Genomic DNA, 14,202 nt, shown 5'->3' with positions numbered 1-14,202 from the left:
AAGCATATTGTGAAGAGGGTATAATGAGGTTGCAGGGTGATATAAGTAAAGTAATTGGGCAAAAGTGCATGAAAACATGAAGTAGCTCCCTCTGACAGGAACAATACAAGGTGGAGTGTTAGCTAAACAGAGATCCAGTGCAGAAATCTAAGGTGCAGAGGAATCTAAGTGCCTGAGTGCATGAGTCACAAAAAAATTTGCAGGTGTTGCACATAATATAGAAGGCTAATGGAATGCTATTCATTTTCACATGAGGAATTGACTGTAAAAGTAAGGCTAAAAGCAAAATACTATGGATGTTGGAAATCTGAAATAAAATCACAAATGCTGGAGCAACTCAGCATGTCTGGCAGTGTCTGTGGAGTGAGAAACAGAGTTAATGTGAGTCTGATAAGACTCTTTTGAAGACAAAGTCACATTAGACTTGAAAAGTTAACTCTTTCTCTCTCCGCAGATGCTGCCAGACCTGTTGAATTTCTTCAGCATTTTTGTTTTTATAAAAGTAAGCATTTTCCACTTCAGTTCTACTGGGCATTGATAAGACTACAAGAAAGACTTGTCTTTTCAGTGTATCCCATGTGATGGAGCAGCTGGGCTTCCTAAATCGCTGAGTCTGTGTAGTAACCTCAAATGGTTGATAATAAATTGGCTGTCACATCCATCCAGACTATGTTTTCAGTATGATGTAAAACGGGATGGAGACCCACTACCACTTGCGTTCGTCCATCACACAAAGTCAAAATCCACCCCAATTTGTGGATAGTTATCCCTGTCTCTTCCCTATACCCAATTTTCATGAACATAAACACAAAACAACAGATTTTGCAACAATTCAGAAGACCATTTGTAATATTTAACTTTGTAACCATGTCCTACCTCTTCCCCATACTCTTGCACACTGTTTTTATTTAAATAAACATCCAAAGTCAGCTTGCATGCCTAAATTGAACCTGCTTTCTCACAATTCCAGGCAGTGCATTCCAGAAGCTAATTACTCACTATGTGACAAGGTTTATTGTTGCCTCACATTAGCAAAGTGCACTAGTGTGGAACCTCCTGATGTTACATTGTGAAGGTCATTAATCCGAACAAGATTGGATAAATACTTGAAGGGAAAATATTTAAAAGGGCTACGCAGAGTAAACAAGATTAATTACATGAAATGCTCCAAGGACTTAGCACTCCTTCTGTGCTGTGTCTTCCTATTTATCTGTCCCACAGACTACGCTTGGGGGCAAGAGATCACCTGGGTGCACAGGATAGAGTGAACAAGCATTCACAGTGGAATCTACGTCATTTTCTATCCACTCAGTTCAGTGAGAGATCATCAACACAAGGGTTTAAACATATTTTTCTTTTATTCTGCAGGGTATGAAAGGTGTCCGTGGATTACCAGGAATAAATGTAAGAGACAGTCACCTTGCAGTTTCTTTAACTGCAAAAACTCTGGCCCAGATCGTTGCCACAATAGAGGCCCCCTGTCACCACTGAGGCCAGGAGACAGTCAGCCTGTGGGAGTGGGACTGGGATTGGTTTGCATGTGCAGACACCTCTCATGAGGCAGCCAGACATTTCAATGATGAACTGCCTCCATTCAAATCTACCTTGTAGTCCCGGTGTCTGAATGGTGGAGTGTGGAATTTCAACCTGGTAAGATCAAGTCTGTTAGAATTGCCCAAAACGTTTGAAAGTCAGACAAGCAATTCTCCTGCTCCCCAGAATCCTCCATAAAAATGTCTGACTCCAAACTAGAGTAGTTCCAAATGTGAGAAACAAAGCCCACTCACTTCAATAATTTCAGTCCGAGACAAGATCTGAATCAGTAGTGCCATTTATTTTACACTTGCAAGTGGGTGTGATGTCCACTTCCCTACACGGCAAGGGACATACACACACCAAATTCAATTCATACATAACATTTATATGATTTGATGTCTATTGTTTTACACTGCTCCCTCCCCTGTTTACATCGTCCACTTCCCTAAGACCGGCCCCCATTACCCCTGTTTACGTCTTGCCTTATCCGGCCTTGTCTGTGATAAAATGCTTATTTCTGGTCTCACAAGGCTGTTTGACCTCATCCTGCTGTACGTCATTGTTAGGCATATTCTTTCTTCATCATTATCTACCCCCTTCATCTGTGCCTTTCCCGAGGCCGTTCTGATCCCTATGACCCTTTTAATTGGGGTTTGTTCCTGTGTTTTCGTAAAAGTGGGAAGCACATTTTTTTACCTACTGTTTGTACAGGCGTATCTAGCTTAACTTCATCCCCTCACAACATCTTATCTACTTGCCCATAATGTCTACCTTCTGACATACAGTTTTAGCTAATACAAAAACAATTATATATTTCCTCCACATCGTGTCCATTCTTGTTGACTCAGCTCTTGGCTAAAACAATTACACACTGGTGTGAGTTCATTTTACTTTGTAAGATGGAATTGCATAATTGCAGAAGTAACATTAATTTACCTATATCCCACACAAAGGACCTACCTATGTAGTTAGTTTAAAATCTAGTCTTGGGTAACTACAAAAGTAAGTCCTCCAATCACTCACACTAATTTCCTCCCCTCCATCTCTCCCCCCCGTCCCCCTCACTGTAATACCCGTCCCCGCATCCCTGACTATCCTGACTGACCACTTTGCCAATCTGACCCAGAAATTCATTCCAATCATGCTAACACCACCCACCCAACTAGCTTCCCTGACTAGATCTGACTACTACTCATCATCACTTGCAAATTCCTCCCAACTCACCCATTGCCCATCTACCCACCTGCCACCCAACCCACCAAATACCTCAATCAACCTATCCATGCCATAAATTGGAGTCATGTCCAGTCTTTCCCCATGATAACATAGCAAATCTCTTCAGACATCGGAAGACCTGGCAAGAGGTACAGAGCAGCATTTGGGCCAAGAAAAGATAAAGCAGGGCAACAATCTGACAATGATAGCTGCTTTACAAAAATCCAGGAAATATGCCACACCTTGTTTGGGTAAGGTTTCTCACATTGTGACCCAAAGTTAGATTTTCTCCTGAATCTTTTAGCTCAAAATCGTTTGCTGTGAAATTGCTGTAAGTGTGAGCAGATAATGGTGCAGTGAGGACTTGTGGGGTCTCAGTGAAGGGTGGGACCAACAGTATTACCTCCCTAACTAATGAAAATTATTGATTGAGAACGAAATAGTAGGTTACGGAAAGATAAAATGGAGTTGGATCAGGTGCAAAAAGAGAAGTCAGGAAAGTGAAATAAACATTAGATTGGGAGAAAGAAAAAAAAGAGTCAAAACAGTATGCCAAAAGTGAGATACAGTTTGTGTGGAAGTAGAGCAATGTAGATTGTACAAAAAGTTCTGACATATGTAGCACCATGTCTTAAGTGTAATGGGCCATCTCTTAAGTTGTTGAAAAATCTGTAAAATGTTTTTTTTAATATGTATTGAAAATTTCACAGCAATTTCAAGCTTGATGTGAAGTGAATATAAAATTGCTGATCTGGTTGGATTTGGTCCTGTTGGGACTACAAATGTCTTTCAGAAATCAAAGGCTGTGTTGTTGATCTCAAATAGTTTTCCTCTTGATCATTCTCTTTCTCTATTCAGGGAAAAGATGGTGTGAAAGGAGAGAAAGGGACACCTGGTTTGCCTGGGCCTCCTGGACCGGGAGCCTTCCCAGCAGCCCCTTTGCCTTTCAATGAGGTAAGTGTTAAAATCTAGGGTGCATCAATTTCTGATGAACACCCATCCTATTGTTAATGGATACCTCTGAATTGCTATTTGAGAGCAGCAGATAGTTGATGGAAGGATGGAGGGCTGAGGAAAAGCTGGTTTGGAAGCATTTACTCATGCAAAGGTTGAATAATAAGAGGATAAATGGATTAGTGATTTTTATTAAAGTTTAATAAGGATAATGTAACAGGTTAACAATGTGTATGGCACTGACCAACTTTTCATTGCAGGAGACTGCATTCAATTATACAGATTCACCAGTCGTTCCCTTGCCTGGTCCCCCTGGTATACCAGTAAGTCACAGCCTTTTGTACTGATCCATTACCAAATACAATAAATGATGCACCACAACTACATTGTCCTAAACAAGCAAAGTGTCTTTTCAATAACGAAAATGTTGTTTCTTGATAAACAAGTAAGAGGTGGAGTAGATTCCCATAGCATGGAATTAATGGCTCATAAGGAATGAAGGTTACTTCTGCATTGTTCCTGTAATACAGACTTTCATAACTCTCCTGTAATAATTATTCCTGTAATTTCTGCTCCAGTACCCTTTTTGACATAGAGTCATAGAGTCATAGAGATGTACAGCATGGAAACAGACCCTTCTGCACAGCTCTTGTGATAGCTGTAACATGTGGCTCCTGGGACACCCACTCCCTTACCAAAAACCCTGTAACCCATATTCCTCCAATAATCTGAATGCAGTATGTATTCCTGTTATACACAACTCCTATATACTGGCCTTGTAGTAAATCATTCTTTGTTGAGACTCATTGTGATGGTTGCAATCTTTGCAGATTAAAATTCTTGAATTTTTCTGCTTTGACTGACAGGGCGGAAAAGGAGAAAAGGGGCTCAAAGGTGAAAAAGTAAGAAACTTTATTAATTTGTAGGAGTTTCCATTTATTGAAATGAATGAAGAGTTATGACTTTCAGAAGTCCTATTAAAAACACAGAGGATCCTCTTCAGCTAACTACTTATCCTTGTATATATTTCATAGAATCCCCACAGCATGGAAACAGGTCATTTGGTGCAAGTCTACACTAACCCTCTGAACAGTAACCCACCCAGACCCATTCTCCTACATTTACCCCTTACTAATGCACCTAACCTACATATCCCTGAACACTATAGGTAATTTAGCATAGCCAATTCACCTGATCTGCACATCTTTGGATTGTCAGAGGAAACCAGAGCATCCAAAGGAAACCCACGCAGACACAGTGCAAACTCCACACAGACAGTTGCCTAAGGGGGGGATTCAAACCCAGGTCCCTGGTGCTGTGAGGCACCAGTGCTAACCAATGAGCTACTGTGTCACTATATATAATAAGCTGGAGATGCACCATAGAATGATAATCATAGGTTCCTGGCCTCAGCAGTGCAGTTTGAGAAAGTCTGAGTAGAAGCAAGGGACCACATTAAAGTGAATGAGTTAACCATTGTCTGCATTCACAGAGCACTGATAACCCCACAATATACTAGTTGGCTATATGTTCTTGAAAAAGACGGATCAGCTATCCACTTTCTCAATCTAGGGAAGATATATTTAATGGGAAGTTTAAAAGCATAAAGAATATATTGATTTTGATGGGAGTAAAAGATTTAAAAGTTACAAGATCTGCCTTTATCCGTCATACACTCAAAATGGCTGTAATTTATTTTTGCTGAAAATATGTTGCTGGAAAAGCGCAGCAGGTCAGGCAGCATCTAAGGAACAGGAGAATTGACGTTTCGAGCATAAGCCCTTCTTCAGGATTCTTCAGGCTTATGCCCGAAATGTCGATGCTCCTGTTCCTTGGATGCTGCCTGACCTGCTGCGCTTTTCCAGCAACACATTTTCAGCTCTGATCTCCAGCATCTGCAGTCCTCACTTACTCCTGTAATTTATTTTTCTAAATTTGACTCCTGGGAAATTAGATTAGATTACTTACAGTGTGGAAACAGGCCCTTTGGCCCAACAAGTCCACACCGATCCGCCGAAGCTCAACCCACCCATACCCCTACATTTACCCCTTACCTAACACTACAGACAATTTAGCATGGCCAATTCACCTGACCTGCACATCTTTGGACTGTGGGAGGAAACCGGAGCACCCGGAGGAAACCCACGCAGACACGGGGAGAATGTGCAAACTCCACACAGTCAGTCGCCTGAGGCAGGAATTGAACCCGGGTGTCTGGCGCTGTGAGGCAGCAGTGCTAACCACTGTGCCACCGTGCCGCCCACAAATGATTACAACACAAATAATTTGCTGGAATAGAATTGAGGATGCCACATTTTGAGTTTAGGAAGAGCAAGAGATGAAGGGTCAGAGAAGCAATAATCTTTTGTCTAAAATAGAGTGGAACTGAAAAGACAAGACTACAGTTACTTGATACTTCCATCTTGAACAGCCACTTTGCATTTGATGCAAGTTTTGGAGCTGAGGGTTGATGATTTATGTGACCACAGCTAAATTTTTTTCTCTCTAGTGAAACACATGAAAGAAAGCCAGCAAGTTTGTGTTACAGGTTTGTGACTCTACCAGACAGAGTTTTCCATTCTCTTCATCCAAGTGAAACTTTGGGCCCAATTGTAAAGAAAAACCTGTCTTTGTTTGCTGTTCCTACTTTGCATGAGTGAGAATCTCCCTTTCATTCTGACATTATTTATCCAGTATTCTAACATATCACTATTTTTTAAGGGTGATCCTGGACCACAAGGAAAAGGAATTGATATCAAGGTAAGATAGTATTGCAATAATATCTTTTCTCCATCACTTCTATTTGATCTACAGCAGAAAGGAGATTTCCCATTTAAAAAGCTTGTAAAGACAAACTATGTGGGTATCCAGATATGCCCCTTATTCAAAGAGATGCACTGCATTATCAGGGGATCTAGCATTGGGAAGGAAGTGCCCACTGACAGCCAGCTTCCTGTCTTTGCTGCCAACATACTCCCCCACCTCAATCCAGCAGCTACCACCCTGCAATTACCCACCTACCATCATTCAGCAGAAACCCGAAATCTCATTCTAATCCTGTGATCATGCACCTTAATTAGATGTATTGCTGAGCAATGAAGAACTGCTTGTGTCTGAGTGTCCTGCAACTCTTACTGGACTTCCACCTCAGCTGTTACCCTGATTGCCACCTCCCATAAGAGATGTCCTGCTGGCCTCTTGCCAACTCTCCAGCTGGGCAGTGCACAGACCCCTGTTGCCTTGTATGGGAATCCTTAAATTTCTCTGTTCCTGAACATTCTATAAAATTGTACCAGTTAGCTTATTAAACAAAAACTATTTTATCAAATCAGAGGCCTAGGCATGACAGTTGGTTTCCACATATCTTTACTGTAGAGGTAAAATGACTAGATTATGCTGTAGATTAGTGTGAAGAAAAAGGTGGTAAATGTCCATTAGCATTAGTCATTCTTCATATCCCTGCCTGCCCTAGGGTATCATGTCTTCCACTTTTAACCTTATTCATCCTTATTTTAAAATTTTTCTTCTTACTCCTCAGGATTTGGAAAAGCTTTTTGACATTTATGGTATAAAGGTATGTGGGTGATTTAGTATCACAAACTAATAATACCAACAAACTGCCTCAACTCATACAATGGTATATTCATAAACCCAGTTATTAACACAAACTTTGGCTGTCAGACAACTTTAAGTCAATATCAAAATTAGAGTCAAGTTGCCTAAATGTTTAAAGCGGAACTCAGAGTATATGAGAAAATGAAAATGTTGGCGAGGAAGATACAGAGATACTTGCATCTAGGCTAGAAGAGGTTGAGGTTCACAAGGAAGAGGTATTAGAAATACTGCAGATTGTGAAAATAGACAAGTCCCCTGGGCCGGATGGGATCTATCCTAGGATCCTCTGGGAAGCAAGGGAAGAGATTGCCGAGCCTTTGGCATTGATCTTCAAATCATCATTGTCTACAGGAATAGTGCCTGAGGACTGGAGGATAGCAAATGTGGTTCCCTTGTTCAAAAAGGGTAGCAGAGACAACCCTGGTAATTACAGACCAGTGAGTCTCACTTCAGTTGTTGGTAAAGTGTTGGAAAAGGTTACAAGAGATAGGATTTATAACCATCTAGAAAAGAATAATCTGATCAGGGACAGTCAACACGGTTTTGTGAAGGGTAGGTCATACCTAACAAATCTTATTGACTTTTTTGACAAAGTGACCAAAGGTAGATGAGAGTAAACCGGTTGATGTGGTGTGTATGGATTTCAGCAAGGCGTTCGATAAGGTTCCCCACAGTAGGCTATTATACAAAATGCGGAGGAATGGGATTGTGTGAGGCATAGAAGTTTGGATCAGTAATTGGCTTGCTGAAAGAAAACAGAGGGTTATAGTTGATGGAACATGTTCATCTTGGGGTGTCCAGTTACTAGCGGCGTACCGCAAGGCTCGGTGTTGGGTCCACGCTGTTCGTCATCTTTATAAATGACCTGGATGAGAGCTTAGAAGGGTGGGTTAGTAAATTTGCAGATGACACTAAGGTCGGTGGAGTTGTGGACAGTGACAAAGGATGTAGTAGGTTGCAGAGAGGCATAGATAGGATGTAGAGCTAGGCTGAGAGGTGGCAAATGGAGTTTAACATTGTCAAGTGTGAGGTGATACACTTTGGACGGAGTAATCAGAATGCAAAGTAATGGGCTAATGGTAAGATTCTTGGGAGTGTAGATGAGCAGAGAGATCTCGGTGTCCATGTACACAGATCCCTGAAAGTTGCCACTCAGATTGACAGGATTGTTAAGAAGGCATACAGTGTTTTGGCCTTTATTAATAGAGGGATTGAGTTCCGGAACCAGGAGGTTATGCTGCAGCTGTACAAAGCTCTGGTAAAGCCACACTTGGAGTATTGTGTACAGTTCTGGTCACTGCTTTATAAGAAGGATGTAGAAGCTTTGGAAAGGGTGCAGAGGAGATTTACTAGGATGTTGCCTGGTATGGAAGGAAAGTCTTATGAAGAAAGGCTGAGGGCCTTGAGGCTGTTCTCGTTAGAGAGAAGAAGGTTGAGAGGTGATTTAATAGAGACATACAAGATAATCAGAGGGTTAGATAGGGTGGACAGGGAGAGCCTTTTTCCAAGAATGGGAACAGCAAACACGAGGGGACACAACTTTAAAGTGAGGGGAGATAGGTATAAGACAGATGTTAGAGGTAGTTTCTTTACTCAGAGAGTAGTAAGGGTATGGAATGCTTTGCCTGCAGCAGTAGTAGATTCACCAAGTTTAAGTGCATTTAAGTCGTATTGGACAGGCAAATGGACGTACGTGGAATAGTGTAGGTGGGATAAGCTTCAGATTAGTGTGACATCGAGGCCGAAGGGCCTGTACTGCGCTGTAATGTTCTATGTTCTATATTTTGTTTTATGGCTATTTTCAACAGGTGATAGGTCTCAAATAAAGAGGTCCAACCAGTGGAGGGACCTGGCATCAGGAGGGGACCCAGTAGTTCTGAGCAAAAGTCATGTTTGATTTGAAATCTGTTTCTTTCGCCACCGATCTTGTCCGACTCCTGCTGAGTACTTCCACTGCTTTCTGTGTTTATTTCGAAAGAATTTATGGCATTAGCTGCATTTTGCTTTTGTCACTAATAGATTACCTGGATAGGATATTATTATATTGTTGTTTTTGCAATTTGCTTTATGCAAATTGAATGCCACATTTCCCACAATAAAATATTGATTAAATTTTAGTTGGGACTCTGCAAGATTATGAAAGGCATCAGACCAATGCAAGTTTTTGCTTTTTGAATGTTTCTTTCTATTTCATTAGCTGTCCATCAGGAGATGCCACATGATTGTCCACTGTTTCATAGACCACCAACTTCTTAAAGCAACTTATGATAAACAAGAAGTGCGACCTTGCCAAAGTTATTAATGTTTTAAGTGGCAAGTTTTTGATTGTGGCTGTATTAGAGTTGAGGCTCTGCCCTTCTATACAAGGCCTCACTGATAAATGATGAAAGGGCTGGCAGAAGGGCTTGCTAAGATAGGAATTGCATCCTTGTCCTTGATCACAGTGTGAAAACTTTAACATTGTTCATCTGTTTGTTTTCTTAAAAGGTAAAAATAAAGTTGAACCATAAAGCAATTCAGTAGCCAAGGAATATTTTACAATATTTACTGTATTCTTGTATTACAGAACTTGTATTACAATTAAGTACACATTCCAAATGTGAATAAAATTCCAGCCATCAATGCCTATTATTCTGTAATGAGAATATATTTTGCAGCTGTCTCTTTTGAAGAAATTAATTGATAGGCTTCTTCAAAGCGGTTTGGACGAGGTTCTCCAGCAGGTCTCAAGCTCCAAAAAAGACAAGACCACAAAGAAAATCCAGGATTTTAAACAGGTGCGTGGGTTGAAAGTAAGTTCAAACAGTTCTGCCTGAGGTCTATGGTTTTTACTGGAATGCGGTATCCCCACATATTACCATTTAGCCCACACTGTTTTCTGTATATTCTTCTCTGTACATTAATTACTACTCCCCATTTCCCATCCCACAGATACCCATTATTTGATTTCTTCAAACCAATGTTCATTAGTCTCCATATCCACCCTGAAAGCCCACTACTCTCTAAATTCATTCGAATATCCCTAATTCTCTGTGTTAACCAGGCATACTCATTCTCTGTAACACTCATGGCTGGGTTGAACTTTATTGATGGGGTTAGAGGATGCACACTGTTTGAAATCAAAGAAGGGAAGGCAGATATATTTTGCATTCTTATGCCAAGTATAGACCCAGTGGGGGTGGGGATGTGCTCACAAAATCTAGCCCAGGAAGTCCATTATTCTCTTCCCTTTATCCATTATTCTCCAGTAGCTACTTCCCTCTGTATATTCATCCCCAGATTATTCTATTTCCTTGTTGATAATTGTTGATTTACCATTATAGAATCAGCCCCTGTTGGTACACGCTGATCAAGGACCATTTTGTTCTCCCTTTGATACAGGTGCAAGGCTCATCTCTGAGGTATGAAATATCTAGCCGGTCTCTCTCTGAAATAGAAGGAATGGTAGAAGAACCTGATTCAGATACAGCAGATCCTAGTCATTTGGGCCTAGCTCATTTATCACAGAATGGAAGTGTTTCAACCCCTAGGGTGAAGGTAAGATAATTATTTTGGGGAGATATCAGTGGCAACATGCTAATTTCTGGAAAACCTCTGATTAGGCCTCAACTGAAATATTGTGACCATAATTCTGGGTGCCATGCTTTTACAACAATGTTAAATTTTAGAGAGTGCGCAGAGGATAATTATTAGAATGATCGCAAGGATGTTGAGTTACGCGAAGATTCTCAAGAAGATGGAGTTGTTTTCTTCAGATACAAGGAAGGTTGAGGGGAGGCTTATTTGACGGGTTTGTTAAGAGGCAAGGATGGACAGTTTTCACTTGTTAGATTTTCGGTTTTTGTGATCACAGTTATCTAATATAGGCAGTCGACCATTTGTAAACAATTTCCAGATACTTTACTAAGTTTGTTAAGAAGCAGCAGTTTAGATATGATACATTAGATTATGAATTAAGTAGACATAAAAATGGAAAGGTATGACCTGTTACAGATGCTAATGCTTTACTGATTAGCTCTGGAGAATAGAGAAGTCGAGGTAATGACTGATATAGTTTAGAGTTGTGGGGTGTTCACCCTTGATGTCTGTCTATGTTCTTCTCTCAATGCTTGGTGTTCCCAGAAGAAGGTGATGGCTTATTCCCCATGAACCTCTGTCTCTAACTCAAGTCCCACTAACCATGTTAGTGTCCCTTATTCTGGGGGCTGGCAACTTCTGCATCAATAATCTGGTTGAACCTATTCAGCCAATGGCCATGGGTAGCTACTCATGATGCCAGAATGACCTGCCTTCCTCTGAGGCATTATTTCTAAGAACAGAAGTTCCTTATGTTCCCAAGCAATTCATCGATAACAGAATACATATGATGCCAAATAAATTGTTGACATCAGTTCAATGGTGCTTCATGACCTCAGTGATCCTGGTGATTCTTGCAATCTTTCCTTTTGTTTTCTATTTGCCAGAAATTTGTAAAGACAGTTGCTGTTATAACAGCAATTAAATTAACTCTCCATGCTACTGAGTAAATACTAAGAAAATTCAACTTTAAGGGGACCCACATTTCCAACACAGTAACTGGAACTTCAGTTATTAGATGATGGAGTTTTTAACCAGTTGGCAAAAGAATAGTTGGGGAGACAATGAAAGTTACTTTTACATCTTTACAAATAGCTTCTGGTTATCTCATGATAAAAGCAAAATACTACAGAACTGATCTGAAATGAAAACAAAGTGCTTGAGAAACTCAGCAGGCCTGGCAGCATCCATGGAGAGAAAAACAGAGATAACATTTCGAGCCATTGTGAAGAAGAGCCATAACTGACTCAGAATGTTTACTTTGTTTCTCTCCCTACTTCTTCTGCCATCTTCTATTATCATTTGTTATTTGCCCTAAGTAGACAAACTTATTTACTTGTTCAATATTGAAACCATCACTTCAAGTTTTACTCTAGTATCTTCTAATATAGTCTTGCTGATCACCATTGCTTTCAAGTTCAATCTATATTCTGATGCTCAAGATATTTTCTGTCATTCACTGAGTTGTCATATAATCCAGATTATGGGTGGCACGGTGGCACAGTGGTTAGCACTGCTGCCTCACAGTGCGAGAGACCCGGGCTCAATTCTCACCTCAGGCAACTGACTGTGTGGAGTTTGCACATTCTCCCCGTGTCTGCGTGCTCCGGTTTCCTCCCACAGTCCAAAAAGAATGTGCAGGTTAGGTGAATTAGCCATGTTAAATTGCCTGTAGTGTTAGGTAAATGTAGGGGAATGGGTCTGGGTGGGTTGCACTTCGGTGGGTCGGTGTGGACTTGTTGGTCTGAAGGGCCTGTTTCCACACTGTAAGTAATCTAATTTGAAATTCAGAAGCGAGGAGGCAAACGACATAAAGCTTTCAATGCCATCCCTCAAACTGTGGTAAAATCCATTCCACAAACTGTCTCCAAAGAAACAGGCTTACATGTTATCTGTATCTTAGATTAGGGTAATGCATTTGATGTGTCCAGATGGACTTTAGCAAGGCTTTTGATAAGGCAAATTGGTCAATGAGGAGTCAAAGTTGCCTCCTAATTTTTTTTTATATGCACGGACTTCCAAGATGCATAGCATGACAGCGACTTCTGGAACTGGAAGTTAATGTTGTGATCTATATTACCATCCACAGAACTTTGGAACAGCTGTACAGTTTAGAGGGAATGTTGCTAGGAGCCCATGAGATCTCAAGCAACATGGCAAGTTGAATGTTGAATATTGGCCGAATAGCAGGGCAGCACAGTGGCTCAGTGGTTAACACTGCTGCCTCACAGCACCAGGGACCGAGGTTTGATTCCAGCCTTAGGCAACTGTCCATGTGAAGCTTGCACATTCTCCCCATGTCTGCGTGGGTTTCCTCCCACAGTCCAAATATGTGCAAGTCAGGTGAATTGGTCATGCTAAATTGCCCATAGTGTTAGATGCATTAGTCAGAGGGAAATGGGTCTGGGTGGGTTACTCTTCGGAGGTCAGTGTGGACTTGTTGGCCGAAAGGCTTGTTTCCACATTGTTGGGAATCTAATCTAAAAATCTAATCAGAGGATGATTCCACAGTGCTCGGTGCTGGCATGCATCAATGATTTGGTCTTCAACATATGGGCTAAGATCAAGAAGTTGGTGAATGGCATGAAAATTGATCGGATGATTGCGAGAAGGATGTCTAATCTGCAGAAAGCAATCAATGTTTTTAGCTAGAAAGATATCAATGGCCTAGTCAAGTGACAGATCTGTGGCAAGTGGAATTCAACCTGGAAAAGTAAATTAGTGCACATGGGGAGAGCTAATAAGGCAAGGGATTACACTGAGTGGTAGAACCCTGGCAAGAACTGAAGATCAGAAAGTCATTGCTGTGCATGTCCACAGATCCCCAAAAGTAGCAGGTCAGGTAAATGAGGTGGTTAAAAAGACACATGGGCTAATTGCTCTTATTAGCTGAGGCATTGAATACAAGAGCAAGGAGATTATGCTGAAAGTATATAAAATGAAAGTTAGGCCATAGATGGAGCACTTCATGTTGTTCTGGTCACCACTTTATGGGAAGGAACTGATTGCTTAGAGAGGATGAAGGGTCATTTACCAGGATGACTAGACAGGAGGATCTGAACTATGCGGAAAGATTGTACAGGCTGGGATTGTTTTTCTTTGAGCAGCGAAGATTAATAGGGGACCTAAGAAAGGTCTGTAGGATTGAAGGGCAGTGATAGGATGGATGGGAAGGCACCTTTTCCCTTACAGGTCAAATATCTTTTATCCACACATCCAAAAACCAAAAAAGCCTTAAAATGAACATGTTTTCGAAAGTGCCCTCACCCAGGACGCAGACCTGAAAGGACCTGGCCAGACCTGAAT

The 14,202-nt window shown here is 41.1% G+C and overlaps 1 protein-coding gene across 15 annotated transcripts in view; it reads left to right on the top strand.

Annotated features, from left to right (window-relative positions):
* The window catches only part of col7a1l (collagen type VII alpha 1-like), a 428,727-nt gene that overhangs the window by 186,259 nt on the left and 228,266 nt on the right, over positions 1-14,202 (top strand). For all 15 annotated transcript variants that reach the window (XR_011955318.1, XR_011955319.1, XR_011955320.1 and 12 more), the window contains 8 exons: positions 1,369-1,404; positions 3,610-3,705; positions 3,966-4,028; positions 4,572-4,607; positions 6,427-6,465; positions 7,244-7,279; positions 9,978-10,097; positions 10,702-10,857. Coding sequence is in view for 12 of the 15 variants with exons in the window: in XM_072562892.1 (XP_072418993.1) it covers positions 1,369-1,404; positions 3,610-3,705; positions 3,966-4,028; positions 4,572-4,607; positions 6,427-6,465; positions 7,244-7,279; positions 9,978-10,097; positions 10,702-10,857 (582 nt within the window). In the remaining 3 variants the exon portion in view is untranslated. The remainder of the gene's footprint in view (positions 1-1,368; positions 1,405-3,609; positions 3,706-3,965; positions 4,029-4,571; positions 4,608-6,426; positions 6,466-7,243; positions 7,280-9,977; positions 10,098-10,701; positions 10,858-14,202) is intronic.

This window comes from Chiloscyllium punctatum, chromosome 44, assembly GCF_047496795.1.
Source record: "Chiloscyllium punctatum isolate Juve2018m chromosome 44, sChiPun1.3, whole genome shotgun sequence".
Lineage (NCBI taxonomy): Eukaryota > Metazoa > Chordata > Chondrichthyes > Orectolobiformes > Hemiscylliidae > Chiloscyllium > Chiloscyllium punctatum.
Note: the sequence above shows the minus strand (reverse complement) of the source record. Positions and strands in the feature narration are given on the sequence as shown.